Source organism: Calypte anna, chromosome 5 (genome assembly GCF_003957555.1).
Source record: "Calypte anna isolate BGI_N300 chromosome 5, bCalAnn1_v1.p, whole genome shotgun sequence".
NCBI classification, from domain to species: domain Eukaryota; kingdom Metazoa; phylum Chordata; class Aves; order Apodiformes; family Trochilidae; genus Calypte; species Calypte anna.
The window spans coordinates 4458360-4482372 of NC_044250.1; the positions used below are offsets into that span (position 1 = coordinate 4458360).

A 24013-nucleotide genomic window follows, 5' to 3' on the forward strand; every position below is an offset into this window, starting at 1 on the left:
CCTCACAGAGCCACCTTCCTCATTTTCCTCCTTCCAACAAAGATCCGTGTTGCATTTATCCAGGCAGATGCTGAGCTGAACTGTCAGAAACCTCTTTCTCCAGAATACTTCTGAATGTAAAAACAAATGTTCTCATCACCTCACTATGTGTACCAGAACTGTTACAAATTACTGTCATCAGGGGGACTGCAGAATTAGTAATCTAATTTTTCAGATTGTAAAAACCTCCCTGGATTGTACCAAAAGAAATCTTTGATTTACTGGCTCTTAGAATCCTTTTGTATTTTCACCTGTGCATTCAGACATCAATCAAAATATTTTAAAATAGAATTTGAGGCAGAAAAATGCATCTTAGCTCAAAATAATCTGGCTTCACTAAAATAGTCTGACCTCCCTTATTTGATGTGGCAGAAAGAGCATGGTACTGTACAATATACAGAGCCTGGAGAAAGAAACAGTTTGGCAAAAGAACTCATATTTAGGTGACCTTCTGGGAAGTCCTACTGTGTAGTGCTTTGTGAAGCCTGTACCTTCCTTCATATCAAAAGCAGAGGGATGAGGACATTTTGACCCTTCCAAAGCTATAGATACACTGCTGCCATTCAATAATCGAGATTTCTCTTTTAATTTAGGTTGACATATTTTTTCCTGACATACATTGATAAAATACAGGACACCTAATGAAAGGAGTTGCTTGCTGTTATTGGGGCAGAGGGGAAGACTTTGAGCTATTAAATTCTTTCCACACTGGTCTACAGCAGTGAATCTAAAAGAAATGGGGTTCATACTTTGTATTCCTTGTCTTTGAAGCATCGGTTATTTTACAAAATGCATTTTCAGAACAGGTGTTATTAGATATTTCCTACAAATAAAGATCTCCAAAACAAGAGGAACTGATGACCCTACCTGCTGATTTACAAAGCAGTAAAACACTGAAAAACCTGAGGCCATTTTTGTGAAGGAAGACTGAAGAAATCAAGGCACAGAAATCAATTAAAAGACCACTAGGTTTCCATGGGGATTTTCACATACATCAGTGAAATGGCATTAAATTCCCAGAGCTTTATTCTCCTTGTATCTCTCCCTCCAAAAATTCTTTGTAATAAAAATGCTGATGGTAGGATGCAAAAACATTTGTCTGTAGAGTGAAATACTTTAGCAAAGTAAATTATCTAACAAGCACATAAATTAATTTTCAAATCTTTCAGATAATCAGGTAATAAAAAAAGCCAGGTTATAAAAAAAAAAATATAATCAAGATTGTCTCTTTCCCATTTCATTTGTGGAGAACTAAATGGTTTTCTCAGGTATTTCTTTCCCAGATCAATAGCTGTCACAGAAAAATATAAAACAAATATGCTGTTGCTGGAAGCAACCACCTACTAATTTTACAGCATGGAAAAGTTTCATATTACAGTTACTCAAGAACTCTGTGTGTGGGTGTGTTTGTTTAGGTGTAAGAGAAAGCTTAATTAATCAGCTGAAAGTTTATCAGCAAACACACCTATTAAATTCTGCTACAAATTTAAAATAGGCAGAAAGACTTCACTTTCATCAGGTTACACCCATTTCAGATATTAAGAGTAGAAAAATAGTAAGAAATTAAATTTTTTTAATAACTGTGAAACGTGAATTTTAACAAGTATCAGTCCTGAAAGTCTTGGAGATATTAAATCAATGCTTTGAGTTCCAAGAGCTTCCACTGCTCAGGTGTGAAACAGAAGTAGACCTGGTGTCCTATTTATTAGATCTGCAGATTTCTCCAGTCATCTTCTATAGTAAGAAGTATTTCTTCTAAATGGAAAAAACAAAGACGTTTTCAAATTACAAAAAAGAATTTGAAAAAAGGAAAAGGACTTAAATGAAGTGATGCATGTACTTTTCAGAATAAATCTAAGCTGATCTAGCCAAATATAACAAAATTACTGTCTTTCAGCCTATAACATCTGAAACAACTACATTTAATAATTCCTTAAGACAGCCCAGCTTGTGTGCCTTTGCAATGGAGTAATGTGAATGAAGAAACTCCCTTCCTTTCCAGTGCTTTTCACATAATCATAGAATCATAGAGGGGTTTGGGTTGGAAGGGACCTTCAAGGTATCATTCCAACACCCCTTCACACCTCCCACTAGACCAGGTTGTTCCAAGCCTCATCCATCCTGGCCTTGAACACTTCCAGGAGAGCCACATCTTCTCTGGGCAGCCTGTGCCAGTGTCTCACCACCCTCACAGGAAATTCTTCCTATTAACTCATCTAAATCTTCCATCTTCCAGTTCGAAAATGTGTATCTCTTATCACCAGCTACCCACGTAAGAACTCTCTCCCCAGCTTCTCTCTAACCCCTTCAGGCACTGGAAAGCCTCTGTAAAGTCTCCTCAAAGCTTTCTCTCAGGATTAAGAACCCCAACTTTCTCAGCCTCTCTCCATAGCAAAGGTGCTCCAGCCCTTGGATCATCTTTGTGGCTCTCCTCTGGACTTGGTAAAACAGCTCCACCTCATTCTTGTGTTGAGGGCTCCAGAGCTGGAAGCATGTGGGGTCTCAGGAGAGCAGAGGGGAAGAACCACCTCCCTCTACCTGCTGGCCATGTTTCTTTTGATGCAGCCCAGGTAACATTTGGCTTTCTGGGCTGCAAGAGCACACTGCCAGCTCATGTTAAGCTTTTCATCAACCAACACCCCCACATCCTTCTCCTCAGGGCTGTTCTCAATCCATTCTCTGCCCAGAATAATCAGGCCTTGAATCTTAGAAATTCACATCTGAGGAGAGAGAGAATTCCATGTGCACCTGAGAGCCCCAGCAGTTTGCCCAGCAACAGAGCTGCTTCCTAATCCTGTGTTTCATTAGTAAAGCAAAAAGCAAAAAAAAACAACAAACCAATGACTGCCCCATGAAAAATTAGGAGAGAAATATTTTATAAAGCTTTGTTAGTTTAGCTGTTATGAGGCTATTGCATAAGTACCTCATACTAATTTTATTGGCTCATATCACATATAATTTGAAAGTATTATGTTACCTGCATATGGTTGAAAATATCAGTGTAATCTGTCTGTGGGAAGGGTAAAGAACAGGTCTGGAACAGAGATGATGTACATACATTATTCAGGGTATTTTCTAATCCTCACAATATTTCAAGGAATGGGACAGCCATTATGTAACAAGAAATGTTTCCTATGCCTTTCTGACAGATGGGACACAACCATTATAGCTTTTCCCTGTTCCTTCAGGGCAGGTCACTCTCTCAGTTCACTACAGTAATATGCCACTAATTCTAAAGGTTTCATCATTCATTCAGATTTCAGTATTTCATTGTGGTGGAAAAGCTACCAGTTTCCATTTGTTTCATATCAACTTCATTACTTTTGACCACAGGAGTGCCAAAAGGATAGGAAATTTACCTAAATGAAGGCTACAACAGTGCATGTTAAGAACAGTTCTGTTGGTAATATCGAATAGCTGTTTGCTTTCTCTTACAAATGCTTTGGAACTGCTGTGAACATTCAGAATGTCTTACTCTCAGAATGACACAAAGATGTGATGACACCCTGGACTATAAGCAGCTGCATCAAATGGCCACAAACTCCTCGTGTCACTCAGCACAAGTCACTTGATTTCTCTGTACTCAAAGTTCTCCCTTCACTTGACAGGATGACAACTCCATTATTTACTTTCTTTAGAAATTAATTCAATTGCAATATTTAACTTTTGGGTGATACCTTTCAAAGTGAGTGTATTTTACATTTCAATCAAGAATTTCACAATCCAGAAACATGATTTGGCAGTGAAAATGCTGTTATTTTTCTCCAAAAATTCTAAATATAGAGGTAAAAGTAGGCTATAGATTTTATAAAAATGCTAATACTTACATCAAACAGCATGGCAATTCATATAAGAATATGAAAATCTTAATATTACCATTACATTTCAATAACTTCCTTCTTGAGACCAGTGGTTTTAGTTGGACCAAACCATTTTAGTTATGCTGTACTACTTCATACAACAGGCTCAAAAGGGGAGACTAAAAGAACCAACATTTCCATACTTGCAGTGTGAGCTAACACTACAAAATGTGAAGCTAAATACAAAGAGAAATGAAAACCAAAGGTTTCTTCTAATCTTATTGGTAAAAAGTTCCTTCCAAGCCTAAATCAGCAGCTGAACTTTTTACCTCAAGTATATGTGCAGTGTTCACCAAACGAGTCGTGATGTTCAGCATAAAGAGGAAAATGCCACTGTGCCTGAAGCTTTTGTAGTGACAAGGATTCATCAGGTGTGCTGGGATTGCGTGTCACAACTGCCAAGATGATGAAAAACCTTTGCATTTTAAGAGGCTCTGTAATTTAGGTTTATTTGGATATGCCTTCAGAAAGGCTGGAAGAGGAAAAAATCCAACATATGGGTTCTTTTTCTGTAACAAGAAGACAGCAAAAAATCTCTCTCGAATTTTACGTTGGGTTTGGGGTTTTTTTGTTTTTTGTTTGCTTGTTTGATCTGTTTTGGGTTTTTTGGTTGTTTGTTTGCTTGTTTGTTTTTCCTATTATTTTTAAATGCTATTGGAAGGAAATTAGAAGATGAACATAAGGATATCATTCCTACCAACACACATGAAATCTAACTAGCTTCTAAGAATCAGAATGCTCTCAAAGCTGCCTCTTTTGCTAATTTGTACATTGTTTTAAAAATACTATTTCTGGTTCAGTTAATCCCCTTTCTCAGGCCAACTGCATTTTTCCACATCTCAGATTTCTTTTAAGGGGAGTAATAATTTGCTGATTTGTACAGTGATAGAGACATAACCCCCATACTGCCATGTCTTTGAATTTATAGAGCATTCTAGATGTATCCTATAAATCACTTATAATTTGTTGGGTCTTCTCAAAAGCTGCAAACTAACAATAACCCTGGTGATGCAGCTATGCCACGTATTTCTGGTATTATTCCTTTGCAAAGAAAATGTAAAAAGGACTGAACAAAGCACACAGCAAAAGGCAATTGGATTTTATGAGCTCAGAGAGTTTAGAAGATCATCAGTCAGCTAAATCATGGTAGAACAAAACCACATGCAAGTGTTTAAAGACTGAGCTGTAACACAATGCACACATACAGAGAGCTGAGGTCCAGTTCACTGAAGCATTACAAATCAAAACGCAATCACTTTCTTGTGCTTAAAGTGCATTATGAGGAACTGAAAGGTTAATGGGCAAGGTGGCTTTAATTGCTTTTTTCCTAAATACCTGCCCCCTAAACTAAACACAACTGCCTTTAAAAGCTTCATATTCCTAAATTTCTATAGCAAACCTTCTTCTGTTGGAACTGGACTATAAATAGGGATATAATATCTTTAATAGGTTGCAGACACCATACTCTTCAAATACCCTGACTTTGCTAGAGGCTATAATGACAACAGTGGAATAGCTTAGATACCACTGGGAGCAATTTGTCAGGGCAGTGCCCAGGGTCCAGGGTTTTCCTGTTCTAACTGGGGCCTCGTGCATGCTCACCAATACCTGAAGTTCTGTAGTAATTCCAGATCCAACCAGATGCCCACTGGAGAGTGCACGTGTCTACATTTGGATAATGCACCTTCTGTAAATTGTTCCTGTTAATCCTTTGCAATTTATTTCATATTGCCAACAACAGCCTTGGACTGGCAGTGTCAGCACTGCTTTGGTAGGACACAAATACCATATTCTGTAGATGGGAAGAGGACTTCATGGTTTTTTGCAAAAGTTTGATCCAAACCAGGCATCTGACACAACTCTTACTGGAGTTAAATTTAACCTTCTTTACACCTTGTATGTTTACTGTGTAAAAGAAATTTAAGCTTGAAAAGAGATACCATTTACAAGGAAAATTGTAAAACAACCTCACCTCAGCAAGTTCCACCTCAACATTAAGAATGATGAGGCCACAAGAGGCAACAGCACAGTTTTTTGTCAATAGCATAACGATTTTAAAGCCTTTTCCCCAGGGCATGGCATCTTTCCCTAGCTGAAAGGGCAAGCTTAGGCTATTGCAACATTAAGGAGCTGATGAATGACCCTGTTGTCACACTTGTTTCAGGGATTGATCATGTCCAATTAATTCCTAGAAGAAATCAATTCTTCTTACCTACCTCATTTACATTAATAAGAAAATATTAATGGCTTCACTGTCTATAAATACAAGAAGTAGAGGTTGCATTTACATTTCAGCCTGCTGTTATTTCAAGAGGATTCATTATCTCCTCCTAGGAGAGTAAAACAAATTAAACCTCACAATTTTTCCCAGTTCTTCAGCATTAAAATCAAGTATGTCTTTATGCATTTAACTGTCAATATAACAGCTAGAGTTGTATTGCTGGTTTATTTCTAAGGGTGTAATTGTTATCATATACAACAGAAAGCACACAAATTGCTAACTTTATGTTGAGAGAAGCACTATACAGAAAAACTCAAGACCAGAGTTATGATTTTCCTTTTCAAATAGTCATAAAATTCAACATGACAGCAAAGGAACAGAGATAGAAATGGACAGGTAAAAGCAGTCCATAGCATTTCATTCCTGGAAACAATCCTTAGGAAAACATTCAAACTGAGTCTTTGGGGTAGGATTTACAACTCATGACAACTGCCAAAAACTTCCTTAATTCTTTATCAGATGCTGGGATTAGCCTTTGTGAGCTACACACTATGAATAGCCCATGTCTGAGCATTGGTCCTGGACTTTCTTCCCAGAGGAAGAAATATAATAAGAAGGTGCATTTCAAGACTAAACCCAGAATTTGATTGATATATTCTCTGTTCAACCCACACTGCTATCATTTCTGGTAAAATGTTCTAGTTAAGGATTACAGTAAATTGATCACACAATACTACAGGAATTTATCAAGTAATAGAAAAGGAATTTAAGAGCCAAATACCTAATATTATTAATAAAACAGGTCTGTGGACAGCCAGTTGGGGGATACAGTTTATAACATTACCTGATCCTACATTAAATTAAAGAGCTGGTAAAATCAGAATTGCAAGGACAAAACACTCTCAATGGGATTTTTCAATTGGAAACTTCTGAGTGGGTAGCACAACAGTGGGTGATTACTCCTTGTATCTCTTCTACCTCCAGAAATGGCCCACAAGCTTGATTGGCTTCTCCCTGAATCATAAGTCCAGGCTCATCTGTGCAGAGAGGCTCTGCTGCCACCCTCTGTGGTACCTGAGATGATTCAAAACACTGACTGTAAGTAAAATGCCAGCCACTCCAAATGAAGGTCTAGGGACATAGATCTCTTAGCTGCCAAAAAACTAACACAATGAAAAGCTTATGATATAATTACATCTGGAAAGTAATGTCAGTAACTCTAAGGTATTGGCACACAAGTAATTGAAGTGATGCTGGTATATGAATTCTTTCAATATTTTAACTTAGCTTTCTAGTTAAACACTACTTGAAAATACTATTTCCATGATCAAAATATTAGTCCCTCTCCATAGGCTAAAAATATCCTATGCACAACGAAAAAATCACTCCTCATGGTAACAGAATCATTATTGGGTTGGGGGGAAAGAGACCTTGTGTGCAAGACAGTTTGTATAAATACATTGTTAGACTTGACATTTCATCTGGATGGTGCAAATATGCTTATTTTTTCCTAAATGAACACTTTATTCCACACCATTTGGCCATAGTCAAGCACTACAGATAATACTGCAACTTGCTAGAAAAACATGTAATTTGTTTTCCTCTAGATTTTCCTTGGTAGGGTTATTACAATGTAACAGATTCCTCACCAGTAAAAAAGCAACTAAGTACCCAGAAACTTGCTGGTATGTTACTTGTGCAGTTACAGCACTGTTTACAAAAGGTAAAATGTTCTCTAATTACTACTTTAAAAAAAAATTAATAAGCAGTGGTAACAAAAAGTATCCACCTTAGCTGTTTATTGAGGAAGCAAAAAGTTCCTGATTCAGTATGTAAAAGATGTCCCAATACTTACCAGTGTTCTGAAACAAGAATATAAGTTTCTTCAGTCACCATTTTAATATAGCAGAGATGTTACTTTATTAATAAAAAGGGACAGAAAGGGGCATGAGACTAGCCTGTAGCCTGTCATTTCAAGTATCTGATTTCCCATGACAATTGAGATTGTTTAGGTCAGGTTTGCAAAGTGCTGGACAGCAAACACCATGGAAATACAAGCTGCAAACTCAGAGGCAGAAGGTTACAGACAGCACACTTTTCCCTTTCTTGTTTACACTTTTATTACAAATGGAGTTCCAAAAGAATATTTGCAGACCTGCCTGGCAAACTTGATGAGTATGCTGGAATAACAGTGGATGTGGAATGGTGCAGGTATTTCAATAAATGCCCTATGGGTTTTGGAACTCAGTAATCACGGATCTGGCACCTCTTTATAATGTATTTGGGATAGATTGGTATATTTTTGCTAAATTGTTATAACCAGGTGCTTCTGCCTCACTGAGGCTAAAATTCAGTTTGCTGTTCAGGTCTCCTATGAGGAAGACAATTGGAAATCAAGCATTTATGGTCTATCTCTTACCTTTCCCCCCCTATTTCCTTAATTTCTAAAGTTCTACTGAAGTGCCTGTTACTTCCCAGCTACTGCAGTAGAAGATTCTGCAGTTGCACTTAAGCTAGTAAATTACTTGGAGAGAAGACCAATATTAATGAACTAAATAAGAGAAAACTTAAGTTCACCAAAAAATAAAACTTGAAATAGTACAAGTACAAATTCCATACAAGTACCAGATTTGTCGTAGAAATTGTTAAAAGCTACTAAGAGACTTCACTCATGGTCACCAAGCTGAGGAAATAAGGAAAGGTATCTACCTTGACAAGCCAAATCAAAACATAACTCTCACTGAAATTTGTCAGAGCTTCAGAGACCTGGAAACAGTTAATTTTTAAATACTTGAGGTCAATTATCCCTCACTAGGGGAGGAATGCCAGAAGCAGCTAACCTTTTTCCCTCTAGATCTCCATGCACAAGGAGCACTAATTAGGGTTGGTTGGAGTTGTTTGGTTTGTTTGGGTTTTTTTTTCTTACTAGAGTTGTAACATTACTGCAACATTTGATATCCACCCTTAACACATACCTGTGATGAAGTGAACTACTTGGTCTAATATCTTTGGGTATATCATTCATCAGGAACCTCTGATAGCACTAAGTATTCCAACAGACAAAAACCTTACGCCTGTTAAAAGCGTTAAGAGCAAGCTCAAGTGAACTTTCCATACCCAGTGCCAAAACTACATAATACAGGGAACTGTGACTAGACAGCCTGAGTTCAAGCTTCATGCTTTATACTTCTGTTTTGAACACTCAGAGACAGTGTTCATATTCCTTTCCATACCAAAGAAACACTGACTCAATCCTGAGATCCACTGACAGAAGGGGGGACAACACTTTTAGAGAAGGAGCAAGGTCACTGCCCCAGCTGTAGCTTTTAGAACATTTTAGATAAAATACTAGCAGTGTGTCTTTCTAACTATATAAAGTGTGCTATGCTTATCACTTTAGCTTGATAAGAGTTTGAACAAGAACTTATATCTGTAATTATTTCCATACAAGTTAGAACAGGCATTATTTCCCCAGCTAAACAATACTTGTACCTGTGTTATTTCCATTTCAAGATGAAGAGATCCTTCCTATCCTAGTTTTTTGATACACAAGTTGTTGTATACAGAATTTTACACCTTAATACAGACTGCTACTCAAAACAGCTTCAGTCCAGTTTCTACTTTTAAAGACCTTGTTTGCCTTTTTAAGCTTATAAGCAGAAGCTAAACACCTTCTAACCCTTCCTAAAGGGATTTCAGCTACAGAACAGAGAGCTAACTCAGCTAATCTTGAATCTGTAAGAACATACAGGAACTCTTACAGGTACTCCACACATAAGACCAATTAAGACTACCATGATCACATCTGAACTGCAATATTTTCTAAAGAGAAAATTACTTATTCCACATTTGAAACAAAGTATTTTCTTCATTTTATTAGGTGGGCAAAGAGTACTGAAAAGACACTTCCCACAGTGACCAGAATCCAGAGTGCAATTACAAGAAAGCTCTTCCCTGAGAGGCTTCACATGTAGTCAGAAACAGTGCAGTCAACCCAAAGTGAGGTGTGGTTTTCTTGCCTTTTTACATGAAATAGTTAAGCAGATTTGCTGGATTTCAGAAGTTTTTATGCTGCTTTTGTGTTCTCTCATCAGCGCTCTGCTTCTTTCCTCAGGTATTTCTCCACTTCCATCAATAAGTCAGTCCACACACTTAGGCCACAGACTTTAAAGTCTCCATCCCGTGCCTTCAGGAGTTTCAGAGCAGCTTGAGTCTGTCCCCTGAGTAGTGAAGATCCCTGACAGAGGCAACTAAAGCGCTCTCTCAACTCCTCCCAGGACAATTCACCTTTGTCAAGACAACTTTTAACCCACCGTCCCTGCAAAGGGTCATAGAGCAAGTGGCTTCCCCAGTCGGTTAAGAGGTCTAAATAAGGTTTGCTTAAATGGGAATAGTGACCAGCAAGGGAGGCAAGAACGGAGCCTGGGAGGAAAAGGCAGAAGGCAGAAAATCGGTCCGGCTTCCCCAGCAGCCAGGACAGCAAGTGCTCGGCGACATATTCGTCTCCTGTTCCACTCGCCTCCTCTCCATCGAGGCTGTCCCCACACCGACCTCTGCCTCCGGCCTGCTCAGCGCCACTCGCCTGCCTCAGCAGCAGCAATGCCGCCGCCACCACCTCGAAGGCCCGGGGCTGGGGGAGCAGCTCCAGGACACCGGACAGCCAATGCAGCCTTCCCCCTGTTCCCCGTGCCGGATCGGCCTCCTGCTCCTCCTCTCGCAGCCGGCTCAGCAGCAGCTGCGCCTCCGCTTGCACCTGCGGCTCCAGCCCCTCGGGAGGCCGCGTCCGGCCGGAGGGCAGAGCCAGGAGGCGGGAGGCGGCTTTCCGGCGGGCGAGGAGCTCCAGGCCTAGGGGCTGAGAGGCGACCTCCGAACCGGGAAGCTGCAGCAGGCTGCGGATCAGGCGGCGGCATGCGGCGGGAGGCAGAGCGCGGTTCTCCAGCAGCGCCAGGCCCAGCAGCTGCGGGCAGCGTCCCAGGTGAGGAAAACCGAGCAGAGGACTCGGCTGACCCCGCCGTAACCGCCGCGCCAAGGCCTCACGGAGCCGAGGCCGGGTGTGGAAGCGGTCATGGAGATGCTGGAAATACCGAGCCCACTCTAAAGCCCTGTCCAGGGTCAGGGGGTCCCAGTCCCGCACCAGCGGGGAGCGGGAGACAGCCAGGAGGTCGGGCAGCTGCTCCACATGCTCCAGCAAAGACTCCATGGCGGCCAGGCCGGCCTTGGCGCCACCGGTTTGAGCAGAAGTCCCGCCTCCCGCCCCAATCGTAACCAATCCGAAGCTGGGAGGGAGGAGATCTGTAACACTATTGGCTGGATCAGCTGTCAATCAGATGAGGAGTGTCCTTCTCTTAAAGGAGCCTTCACACGGTCCCCAATGTCACCCATTTGTGTCTCATCCTCTCAAAAAGGGTTTGAGGGGGGAGATTGAGCCGTATTAAAGCGTTAAAAACAGATTAAGAAATGTAAAAAAACCCAACCAACCAACCAAACAAAACAAAACAGCTAGGACGCTCAGAATAAGTCTTAGAATAATATTCCTAAAGACCCCTTAAAAACCAAAACTCTTCAAAAGCAGGTGCCCCCAGCCCCACATTTTATGGTGTTTCCCTATTTTTGAGGTACTCCTGTCCCTGCAGGGTGGCCATGGCAGAGCTCAGCATGGCACCGGGCTGGCTCCTCAGTGCTGCCCACAGCTTGGCTGGCACAGCCAGGCTCACCCTACTAATCCACCAACTCATGGCTTCTGCAGCCAGACAGAAGACGGGGACTTTTGGTGGAAGTAATGGCGCAGACCTTCTGGGTGTCAACACCAGAGGCTTTCCCTCAGGGACACCCCTCAGGCGCCCGCCGGTGGCATGGCGGAAGCGCGCTAAAAATGTTGTTCTTCATGGTGAAGAGAGGCAACCTCTTCTCCCTTTCTTCACCATCTGGAAAACAACTTTACATGGAAGGCAGGAGGTAATAAGCATAGCTTGCAGGATGCAGCCTACCTGTGGGAGCCGCCATTTCCAGGCGTTTTCCTCACGTCTGCTGCGTTGAGGCCTCAGCGTCCTTCCTCCATGTTTCCTCCATGTTTCCTCCGTGTTTCCTCCATGTTTCCCCCATGCTTCCCCCATGCTTCCCCCATGTTTCTACCGTGTTTCCACCATGCTTTCTCCATCCTGATTCCCAATTCAGACTGAGTTCCCTTATGGTGTGGAAGGGAGCAGCCCAGCCCCCAGGATCTGCCGCAGGTTCCCGCTCTGCTCCTTCTCCTCAGGGGGTGAAGCGGTGGCGGGAAGGCAGCGAGGTGCTGGAGCTGCTGGAGTTGGGAGCTGCTGGGTGCTCACCAGCTTTGTTCCATAACTCCATAAACCTGGCGAGGTGATCATTCCCTCCTTACACATGGGACATGGGTAGGACATGGCCCCATGGCTCACCTCTTGGGTGAGAGTAGGGAGGGAGGACGCAAACCCTGCTGCCAGCCCGCCTGAGTGACTGCTTTGGTCAGGGGGTTCTGAGGAGCAACACTTGGCAGAGTAAGTGAGGTTTGACTGGAATTCATTGCAAGAGAAACCAAAGTGCAGTGTTGTGAGCTACAGTGCTATAGGGCAAGCCATAATTCTCTTCCTTTTCATAGAATCATAGAATTGACTGGGTTGGAAGGGACCTCTGAGATCAGAGATCATCAAGTCCAACCCTTGATCCACTATCGCTGTGTTTGGTGCAGAACTCGTCTTTTCTTCCATACTTCTCAGTGTTGCAAATGGCTTTCTCTGGGTTTGTTATCTAAATGAATTGCATTTTAGGGTGATGGAGTAAGTGTGAGTGGACTCTTGATAACAAATACTCTTTAGCTCACATAGTAAGGGCACAACTCTGATAGCCTGAATTACACCAGACTTTGAAGCAGGGCAAAAGCAGGAGGCCCACAGCTTGCTTCTACTGCTTTATTTTGTACTAATTAAAATAGATGATGTTTTAATGTTAATATTTCTGTTTAACCGAAGCCTTCCAAGTCCCATACCTCACTAGGGATGTGCTCACCCTGGCCACAGACTCCTGCCCTAAAGGTAACTGGTGGCTGCTGGTGTCTGGCTTCTCTAATTCACATCACAACAAGAAATAAGAAAATTTTAAGTGAGGATTAAGATACTAGTTTTCTCTGTTCAAGCCTTTTCCTGGAGTGCAAAATGTCCTGGTTTGTGCCAGGATAATGGTGATTTTTCTGTCTTGTACTTTTGCTTTCAGCTAAGTCTCTTGTAAGTAGCTGGACTTGCTGAAATTAAGTTATGTATTTCTAGGTATTGGAGCTGCATTGGGAGACTCCAGTCATGGTGGGGCACAGTTGATGCATGTAAGGAAAAACAGAGCCTGATCTAAAGAACTAGGAGAGTTCTGAGGAAGAATGCATTAGAAGATGAATTCAAGGAACAAACAAAAATGGAATAAGGTAATGCTGAGACAGTTGATTGATCTGCTGGTGCTGGTGCCATGTAGTAATCAAATTAAAATGAACAAATGTGGTTTCTTCCTCATGGATGAATTATTTTCCTATAATAGACTGTATAGCTTATATGACATGAAATCCACAGCTAGACACAACCTAAAATGGTATGAAAGATTACTACAAGACTCATTAATGGGGGAAGCAGACTGCTCCTAAACAGCCAAAGACTTATGTGAGGCCCAGAAGTGAACCTTTAATTTTTTTCAAGTAATCAAGCTGAGCAGGAAAGAGCACACAAACAGCTAAATAAGTTCCAGTCCTACAGTGGAGGATCCTAAAAAACATTCCAATAGTGGCCAGACTCTCAATAACACAAAACTTGGAGGAGAAAGGGAGCTCCTTCAAGAGTGAGTGTGGAAAAAGAATTGCTATTTTAAGGGCTATTGTAGTGTAACAATCTATCACATGAATCCTAACTGTCTCAGTCAGAATTATCACTTCATTACCCTGTCTGAAAAGTGACCTCTCTATTACATCTGATTTAAAAGCAAAGAAGAAAATAGAAGTGAAAAGAAGGCTAGAGGACAAATTTACTATTGCAGTGCATTGGATGGTTTACACTCTCTGCTAGGTGCTTCTGGCAAGTAGCTATGACAGTTTGAATAGGGTAGACAGTGTTTCTTCTGTTGTGGGTTGTGGTTGTGAGGTATTTTTCCCCATTAAAGTTGTTTTTTTTTATCAATCTCTAAAATAATTTTGAAATAAAGAAAAGAGCTTTAAAACAATCAACTATTGTGTTAAGCTCTATCAAATGTTTCTGCATTACAGCTTTAGACTTATAAGATACAAGGCAAAGAAAACTGTTAAGCAAGTAAGAAAATTGTCTTTTAAATATCTAATCTGTGAATCCATTTCCACAGCTCACTGGAAACAAGCCTCCTTTTCAGTGAAGCATTGCAAAACAGTTCCACAAACCCTGCATTTTGTGTGAATTACTGCACTGTTTTATCTAAGCTGAGAAGTCAAGTAAAAGATTCACATGAAGTTTTATGGTACTAGTGAGTTTCTTCACTCTGGTTATGGAGCCAGTAAAATTCACCCTGGCAGGGAATATCAGTTTTGAAGCAAAATTTGTCCAACTAGCCAGAAGTCTGGATTCCATTGTTGTATTTTCCTTCCTCTCAGAAGTCATATTGGCTGTAACACAGTTACACTACTTCTCTTGCATAGAAATTTAATATTCTGTTTACTCAGTTAAGAGCACTACAGCTGCCTTGCCTTACTTAAAAGGTGTTATTTCACACTACAAAATAAATAATCTAGGAGTGATGTATGATCACTTTCTCTATTTCTGGCACTAATATTAACTTTTAAACTGTAAGGAGGTTTGTTTAGCTACCCCAAATTGCATGCCAGGCACAAAGTTGCTGCATTTGGAGTAATTTACATAAATTCATGATTCTGAACTCATGGATCATTCTTGTAGAATTTCTTCCTCTTTCTGCAACAAACTTTGTATAAAACAGAGTTTATTAGTCAAGCTGGTACCTGCCAGACTATGTCACCCCTTCCAGAACTTCTGGTGAAGTCCTAGGTGATCTCCAGAGGTCCCTTCCAACTCTGCTGACTCTGTGCTGTGGGACAGGAGCATGCATGCATCAGGTAATGTTCAGCAGTCTCCAGCTGCTGGCTTTGATCACTTGCCATTGTTTGGGATACTTTTTAGAGAGGTTTCACTTGCTGTCTGTTGTGGTGATAGATTTAATAGCTCACAGCATGTATTGATGAGAGTATTTGTTTATATGACTTTTTCTAGGCTTCTTTCAGGTAAAAAAACTTTTAGGTACTTACGTTAATTACTTTATTGTAGGATTAGGTGCAGAAACTCATCCCCCTCCTCTTTTTTGGTACTTGTTAAGAAGTATCTCAAAGAGCTGTCTGTTTCAGACTACCTATCACAACCCTCTGAAAGTAATATTGAGTAAAGCTTGAGTCATTAAACACTGTGAATGAAGGTTTGTGACATATAATGCTGTGCTACTCATGAAGTCAAGCATACTAGGACTAAGCTTAGTCTAGCATCACAGGTTTAGTATTTAACCATGAAGTGTCTTTAAGAGTATTGAGGGAAAAATGCCTGTACATTTAAGAACAGTGTCTAAAAATTCTTTCCTACTCATAGATTCTGTGTGTTTCAATGACAATTAAATTGCTGTCATTCACAAGAGTATGGGGAGATCTTATAAACACACTTTCATCTTGGAATTGGTTATATTTTTCACTTACATAAAATGATGTATAAAACGGAATGCAAGACAACCATGTGTAGAGCTATTTATATATATGTCTGGGTTCCAATAATATAAGTCATTTGGCTCTTTCACTTTCATTGCCCTGATATCCTGAGAACATCTTAAATTATGAGATGCACTAAAATTGCTCCTTTATAGCTCTGTACAGTGTCTTCACAAATAATACATGTCTGTGTACAGAGATAGCTACATTAACACACACATATTCAGATGTTGCATAGACATTTCTTTTTTTTTTTTTTAAGCAATAAGGCTTTTAAGTGTCTGTTGTTTCCATTTTCATGTCTCCAAAGCTTTTATGTGAATTCTTCCAGCACATTTCTCATTATTCTCTCAACCTTTCCTCTGCTGGATGGCTGGGCTTTCCAGACATATAATCTGAAATGTCCTGGGAGAATTTACATAAAAACAATAAAGCCAAGGAAATGGAAACCACAGAATATATACATAAATTTTTTCAGTCTTTGCTAAGAAGCTCATTGGTTAATATTTACAAAGGAATTCAATTTTCCATATTAACATCCTTTTCACTGCAAAGAAAATGTAGGAGAGTGAGTTGGTAAGAACCATTATTTAAGTGAAAGGGGAGTTATATGTTAATCTCATTAATGACTAAAAGATTTTACTTTTCTCCATCCTAGTAAATCAAGAATATCCTCTGAAAAGAAAATAATCATATAAATAGCTGTATCAAGCAAATGTTAGTGGAAAACTTCAGAGGGATTTTTCTTCCTATTTAAGAAAAGTTGAAGTTCTGGTTGTTGTTTATTTGTCTAGAAAATGTATAAAGGAATACTGATTTCTGTCATCTATACTCATAGCACCCTCTGAAAGCAAATCATTAAAACTGATACAGCTGCTCATAGGATCAATAGAAAAAGCATCTTGTGTCACTGGCAATAATCATGACTGAAGAACACAACATAGGAAATTTAACAGCTTATGCCTGGGTTTCACTCGCCTAAATACTACAGTCCTAGTGGATAGATACTGTGAACTATAATATAGAAATTATTTATCCAAGAGAATAGTCCAGAACATTTCCATGGGAGTAATCTGGCTGATTGTTTAATCTCAGAATTAAGTTTGCTTCTATTTTCTCTGGTAGTCTTTGCTATCAAGCAGTGATTTCACTATGAACTTGGGGCTCAAATTGTCTACTGAACAGAGTTAGCAAATAAATAAAAATGTATGTTTAAATAAAGTCAATATGTCTAACTTAATAATTTTGACTTTTAAATGAACATTTAAAAATGAAATTATTTTACAGATTTAAAAAATGAAATATTTGTCAAAAAAATTTCCAAAGAGCATTCTTATCCAGTAGTCATATTATGAAAGGTAGGTTACTTTTACCAAAAGAAATTTAGACTGCAAGCAGTGAATTTGTTTGGGAGTTTTGACTTTGAGTAAGGCACAGGTGGTTTTTTTTTTCACAACAGTTGAATTATTTAATGATTTAATAATTATTGGGGGATTTTTGCCTGAATTTGGGACAGGTGAAGAAAAAGCAATACACTAAATTAAAACATCACATAAGATGACATAATACTGGAATTCTGACCCTGGTCTTATTTGCAAACATGGCTATAACGTTCACTAGGTAAAAGCTTTCTATCTATAGCTTTCTCTCCTCATTATTGGTTTTGGGCATCTGGTTTCAAGGTTGGTCTGAAATTTGATCTTACTCAAATTCTCTCAATGCATTTCAGCAACATATGTCACTAATGAAGGGAGCTGGGTTACTGATGTCACCATGGTTTGTAACTCAGCCTATGACAGGCAGCAGGAAAGCAGAACAGTTTCACCCAGCCCCAAATAGGAAAACATGCCCAAGGTATAAGCTATAACATAATCAGAGATATGGCAGGCTCTTCCCTCAAAGAAAACCAAAAGTGTACACTTGCCACTGATACTTTGTTTTTGTTTTTTTTCTGAAGCAGAAACCTGTCAGACAGAACCAGCTCCTTATTTCAACATTGGTGCTGTTAACTGCAGTGACAAAGAATCATTGCCAATGAAGGGCAAGAGAACCTGGAAAAGGATGATCTGTGGGTTGGAGGTGCTGAAGTAACATATGCAAAATAAGAACCTCCTAAATTGAATATGTAAAGAATTACAAAAGCATATTTTTGTCTCAGAAAACATACTAAGTATAAACACTAGACTTCTGCCATTAATTTAATAGTCTCTTATGTTTCAGATTGTAATGCTGAGAGATGGAAAGACACTTATGAAGGAAACTGCCATTTACAACATGCCCTGACATGAAAAATATTGTCATAGAAATTATTCTGGAATTAAGCAACTTCTTCCCAGCAAGAAGAACGCTTGCAAAAGAGGTAATACATTAAAAATAATAATAAGGAAATATTTCTGTTGAATCCTCAGTCTGTGACATCAAAATAGGTGTCTCTTACCTCATGACCCTCATGAGATATACTTGATCATCTTATAAATTGAAACTCTGAAGCATCTGGAGAATTAAATATCTTCCTCCATTTCTTGTTTTGCTATGACAGCAAGTGAGCACCAGAGCCAGGAATATTCCCAAATCACCTTACTTTCCTCCTCTAAGAGCATCTTACCAGATATATTATCTGCAGGAAAAGGAAGAAGGAAAGACAGAGAAGGAAACTACGTGGAATTGAACTAATAAATTAATCCCATCTTTACATAATTCTCTAATGTCAAACTACTTTACACAAGGAAGTTTTATGAACAAGCCTATTTTATATATGAAAAAAACCCTGAAATAAAACCTGATTTGACCAAACTTGTAAACCAGATAAATTTGCAGGGCTGGGAAAAGTAACCCAGTCTCCCAGCCCCCACAAGACAGGAATGACTTATACTCATTAAATGAGCTGGCATCCACCCTGTTTCATTTGGCAAGGTAATACATTGCAGAGGGAATGGTGTTCTTTCCATTAGGAATGCTTCAATGATGCCACTTTAATAGAAGAATGAGAAGGAATGCTGGGCTTGAAGCATTCCCTAAGGTGTAGGATTGACTGTTTGAACTGAGCAGTTGGAGAAAAAAAAGTTGGAAAAGAATAGCAATAGAAGTGGTATCCCAGCTACAGCTTCTGAGGAAAATTAATTTGAAATGTTGGTGGAGAAAGTGTAAAGTTGAGGAATAAATGATTAAAAGCAGTGTCAGAAACACCAGGACAAAGGCTGGGAGAGCTATGAGGACAGTGTGGAAAGGCAATCAAACTAACTGAAAACTAAGTGTGCCTCTAATTTTTGCCTTTAAGGACCATCCTTTCTCCCTTTACTGGAATGCAATGAATTACCTGGCCAGGCAATGAAGCTCTTGAATTTTGTTGTTCTGAAGGCAGGTTTACTACCAAGTTTTATGAGTGTGAATTTCTCCAAATGGGGTAGAATTAATTACCTGTAATTTTTGACTTCATGAACAGAGCAATGTGAGAAAAGTAGGACTGAACTTGTGAGATAGCCAAAGAATCTTCTGCTTTATAGGATTTTCATACGGAAATAGAAACCTAAATTGGATTGCAGAAGTTGTTCCACTGGCTAGGCTAGGTTAGCTCTATGAAACTGCTGGATTTTCACTAGGTAGCCAGTAGAGAAGGAAGAAATATTTTTTTTTTCCATAGACCTGTAGAGATACCTCCTCTGTATGCCACATATTTGCTTCTGGGTTGAGTTTAGCATTTTCATTTTGAGTTATCAAAGTCAATAGGTAGCCTATTGAAATGCATTTTTCCCCATTCAGTAAAATGTTATGAGAAGAAGAATACACTCTAAGTATGGACTGGAGGGGTGTGGGAAAGTATCAAGGCAGATGTGATGAACTTAGGAAGAATTTGAGATGAATCAGCATCATAAGAGGTTTAAAGCTACATCTGTTGTTATCTGCTGTTCATTTGGATTTGAAATAACTGCTGATAATTTAGTTCTTATAAACTAGATGGAAGAAGAAATTAAGAAATGCAGGTATGTGTCAGGAGAAGGAAAACATGAAAAACTAAAGAGATAAGAGGGAAGGCAGGATTTTGACCAATCAGGGGAGGAGCAGGTGGTCAGACATTGCTGGTCTGTTAGAATATTTTCTGCTTAAAAGAATTTTTGAGTTCTTGAATAATGAGTTGGTCTTCTGGTATTCCTGGTCTGAAAAATTCACTACTTTCAAGAAACTGACATGTGCAAGTTGCCTCCCAAAGCCCAGCATTTATCTGTTAATTCCTGTGAAAATTAGCTTGTGTATTTTGTCAGCTACCATGCAAGAAGATGGGGATGACATTTTTCCAGAACACTTCTGATACAAGAAGAATGTTGCTGTGGCAGCTGCTGGCAGTCTTAGATTTGGGTTTTTTTTTTCTCATTGCTGTTCTTGAGCTGTTGGTAGCTAAACTCTGATGTTCCTATGTGACTTTAGGTAGCACCATCATTATATTTAACAACTTGTCTGTCTCAAGTAGGACCACAAAATCTGGAACTCTTGTTGTAAAACACAAGGACCAGGAACAGAGATCTAATATGCATTTTCCCATCACTTCATTTACACTTGGGATAGTTCTTACACCTATCTGAGTCAGATTTAGTTGCTGTATTTACTCCTGGGTCACTTGCAATTGCTCCATTCTCTCATGGAGGAGGCAGTGCAGTATGAGGTATAGTTAGAAACTGAGTTCTGTATGTGGGGATCATTGATTCCACCTTAAGAAAGACAGAAGGTGTTAGGAGGCCTATTTAATCTGTCCAGGCATTTAAATGATCTGTTCCAATGTAGTATTTGAGATCCTTCTATTTAAAAAAAAAAAAAAAAAAAAAAAAAGGAAGTAATAGAAATCTGCCTTGTTAATGGTTAAGGCACTGATTTGTTTAGTCACAGATCATGATGTTTTCATTGTCAAACAGAACATAGACTTTGGCCTGCTAATCATTGTGTCAACCCCAGTATTTTTCTTGGCATGTAGACTGCATGCTCTATGTCCATGAATAAATGATTATGACAGTCAAAAAATTGCTTCCTGCATAAATCAGAATAGTGAGCACTTCATGGCAGTGGTGTGTATGCCATAAGGATGCACTTAGTATACATCTGTAGCTTTTGAGCAGCCTATATATGCTGATGTACAGCATATTATTGCAAGGATGTGTACTCCATGCTGACAGAAAATGTCTGTTATTGGGTCAAATTTCATCCAGGTGTTTTCCCTGATATGGATGAAGACTATTCCAAAAGATTAAAAATTAAACATACCTTTGTTTTATCAAATATGATGCAAAGAAAACATTAACTTCTATTTAAGCTTACTATTATGAAATCTTTTCTCAGATTATAGCAGTCAGATTCACATTTAAGATTAAAAGAATAATGGTTCATGAAGATTGTCATTATTTTAAGTGGCTATGAACTCCAAGTAAATTTCTTACACAGTAAGTTTACAAGATGGAAGAACAAAACATACTGCTTTTATGGTGAAGAAATAATTTTCAGTTTATTTGTAGAGCTTTAAAATGGGTATTCCACTGCAGGGTTGACAGTTCAGTTGTTTACAAGTCATTGTGTACATTTAAATGAATTATTACTAATAGCATACCATGGTTTCATGAGAATTAAAATGAAAAATCATGCATAATTGAATTAATTTGAAGTTTGACCCATTTGTGGTTTTTCTACATATTCTTCAAACTGCCAAACACTGGACACATTTTTACTAGGATTTCTATTTCATATTCAATTTTTTTTTAAAAAAACCTCATAAAATTAAGAGGTATCTGGCACTGGTTAGTGCATTACATTTCAGTGAGTTCCACAAAAACATACTTATTGATCACAGACCTGCAAGGCTACTGACTACTCTGCCTTTTTTAGAAGTCAAGAAAGACATGGCAATTTTTTTGGTAAAGTATTATAAAATGAGGACAATGCTAGGTCATTTATGAAACATTCTGCACTCATTGTGACTACTTAGTAGAGTTCTCATATTCCATTAAGCTGACTTGAGTCAGGTTCAGCAGTTTTTATTCACCTCTAACTCCACATCTTTTAACTTCTGTGGCATATACTGAAAAAAGAAAGAAGGTAACAGGGTAAATATATTTCTGCATTCCAAACTTGCTTAATTTTCAGTTAAACAGTTCATCATCAACAGGTGTGACATTCTCTACCCAATATACACTTCATTAAAGATTTCTGCTACTTGCCTCAGTTGCTTTCTCCCATCTCTCTTCTTTTGGATGATCAAGGCTTGTCCTGTTAATGGCTGAATGTGCTTTATGAGTTGATACAGAATTGAGGTGCCAGTCATAAATTATATTTGACTGACAGCACACAGGTCAGCTGTGACACTAATTACATGCTGAAGAAGGAGTATTTGGGAAAGTTGGAAAACCACCAGAAAACTGTCATCTAGAGATACACCAAGCCAGGTGCTTTCATCACTTCTCAGCCTATTGGGAACTCCAATGTTCTTTCTACATTCTCCCTCTCCTGCTCCTTTTTAGTGACTGACCTGGGTAATTTTCTCTCCCAATTTGTAAGTGACCTGCAAGGTACCTTCTTCAGAAAAACTTCAATAATGTAATTTCTAATTATCTATACATCAATATTCATAACGTGAAACCAAGTTAGAGTAAATATTTCAGAATATTTAATCCTGAATTTCTGTCCCAAATCATAGTAAGTTCATGGTATCTTTAGACAGAATTTGCTGCATCTCAGTCAAGCTGATGAGTTTTCTATCTCTTTTTTATTTAGTTAAATTCCCTTCCTACTGTTAAGATTATCAAAATGACAATGGGTAGAACCTTTTGCTCTAGTCATGGTAATAAATTTTCTTAGGCTTCCTGCATGAGCAGACAAGTTCCAAAGAAGCTTTACTTTCTGCAGTCACTGTAAGTCCTCCTTCCCTTTCTCTCTTCTCCTTCCTGCATCTTTCTTTAAACCATCATTTATTCATACATCCCCTCATCCTTGTATCTGTTTGGAAGCAGGCCATGTCAGAAAGATTATCAGAATGTGTGGACTCCAGGAGTTGACAATGTGGTTATGTAGAAGAACTGAAAAGGAAATTAAAGCATTTTGCAAGGAAATTTTTGGGTATTTCTTCTACAAAGGTTAGCAAGGATATTATCAAAATAACCTTATGTAGAAACTTCTGTGTCAAATTTGAAAGGCAAATTGTAATGCTTAAGTGTGAAACAGAAAAGTTGCAGTCCTGCTTGAAGTGTGAATTTCAGTGCATTAATAAATGTGGTGTCACTACTGAAACTTCCAGAACATTCCTATAATGTGTATTTCAGCTGCATGCTTGGCACTGTAATCCCCTCAGTCTTGCTTGTATAAGATTTAATCTAACCTTCAGGTTTTTGTTGCTCAACTGGGTGTTGCATGTTGCTTGTCTACTATCTGTGCTTTGTGAAGTGGTGGTAAGAAACATGTCTAAACCAATAAAAACTAGGACTTTTCATACAGATAGTGCATCTATGAATGCATGCTCTTTTACTAGCACCTTAGATGATTTAAACTAACCTTAGATTCTTTGGTACAAACTGATCATATCGAGGAGTACACAACCAATTTTGGCTTCCAAATCTTAGAACTGCTTTTTCAGCCTTTCCCATGATTACATATGTTAATGCACATCCAAGATTGATTGCATGACATCTGGAAAAGTCTAAGCTTATTTCCCTACTAGACTTAGTAGGAATCTTGTAACTTCAAGAGTACACATGAACTTCAAGAAGCTTTTACTGGAGACAGAGTTGCTGCTTAGGTGAACGTTTTCCAACTTCTCTACAAAGTGGCAGAACTTTTAAGCATAGAGGGCACCCTAACAGAATGCATCTTCTAATCTCAAACTGGCCTTTATATTGAGGTGACACATAAATTGGATTTAAATTGCTGCTCACTATTAAAAAAATATAAATCCTTCTGCAGTTCTTATAAAACCTCTACAAGACAATTAAGAGCATACAGGAATCTGCTCATCAGCTCCTCATCCTCTCTACTCCAGTGCATATGGCAAGACATCAGAGGGCTTTTTTTCTAAATTTAGCTATCCAGAACAAAAGTAGGAGTTCATTTAAATCTGTGCTGTTACTTGCATGGTATATATTACTATAGCTCATCATAGTTAAATACAACAACATGCTGATGAAGTGCTCTTCTTTAAGTAGC

At 38.9% G+C, this 24013-nt stretch overlaps 1 protein-coding gene across 1 annotated transcript; it reads right to left on the minus strand.

Annotated features, from left to right (window-relative positions):
• Nucleotides 1–10210: 10210 nt before the first annotated feature.
• FANCF (FA complementation group F) lies at nucleotides 10211–11320 on the minus strand. The gene has a single exon (XM_008504863.2). The coding sequence runs from the start codon at nucleotides 11318–11320 to the stop codon at nucleotides 10211–10213; it is 1110 nt and encodes a 369-aa protein (XP_008503085.1).
• Between the last annotated feature and the right edge of the window lie 12693 nt (nucleotides 11321–24013).

What these genes read in the sequence shown, in the direction of transcription:
- FANCF (XM_008504863.2), bottom strand. Translation starts at nt 11,320, where the DNA reads ATGGAGTCTTTGCTGGAGCATGTGGAGCAGCTGCCCGACCTCCTGGCT.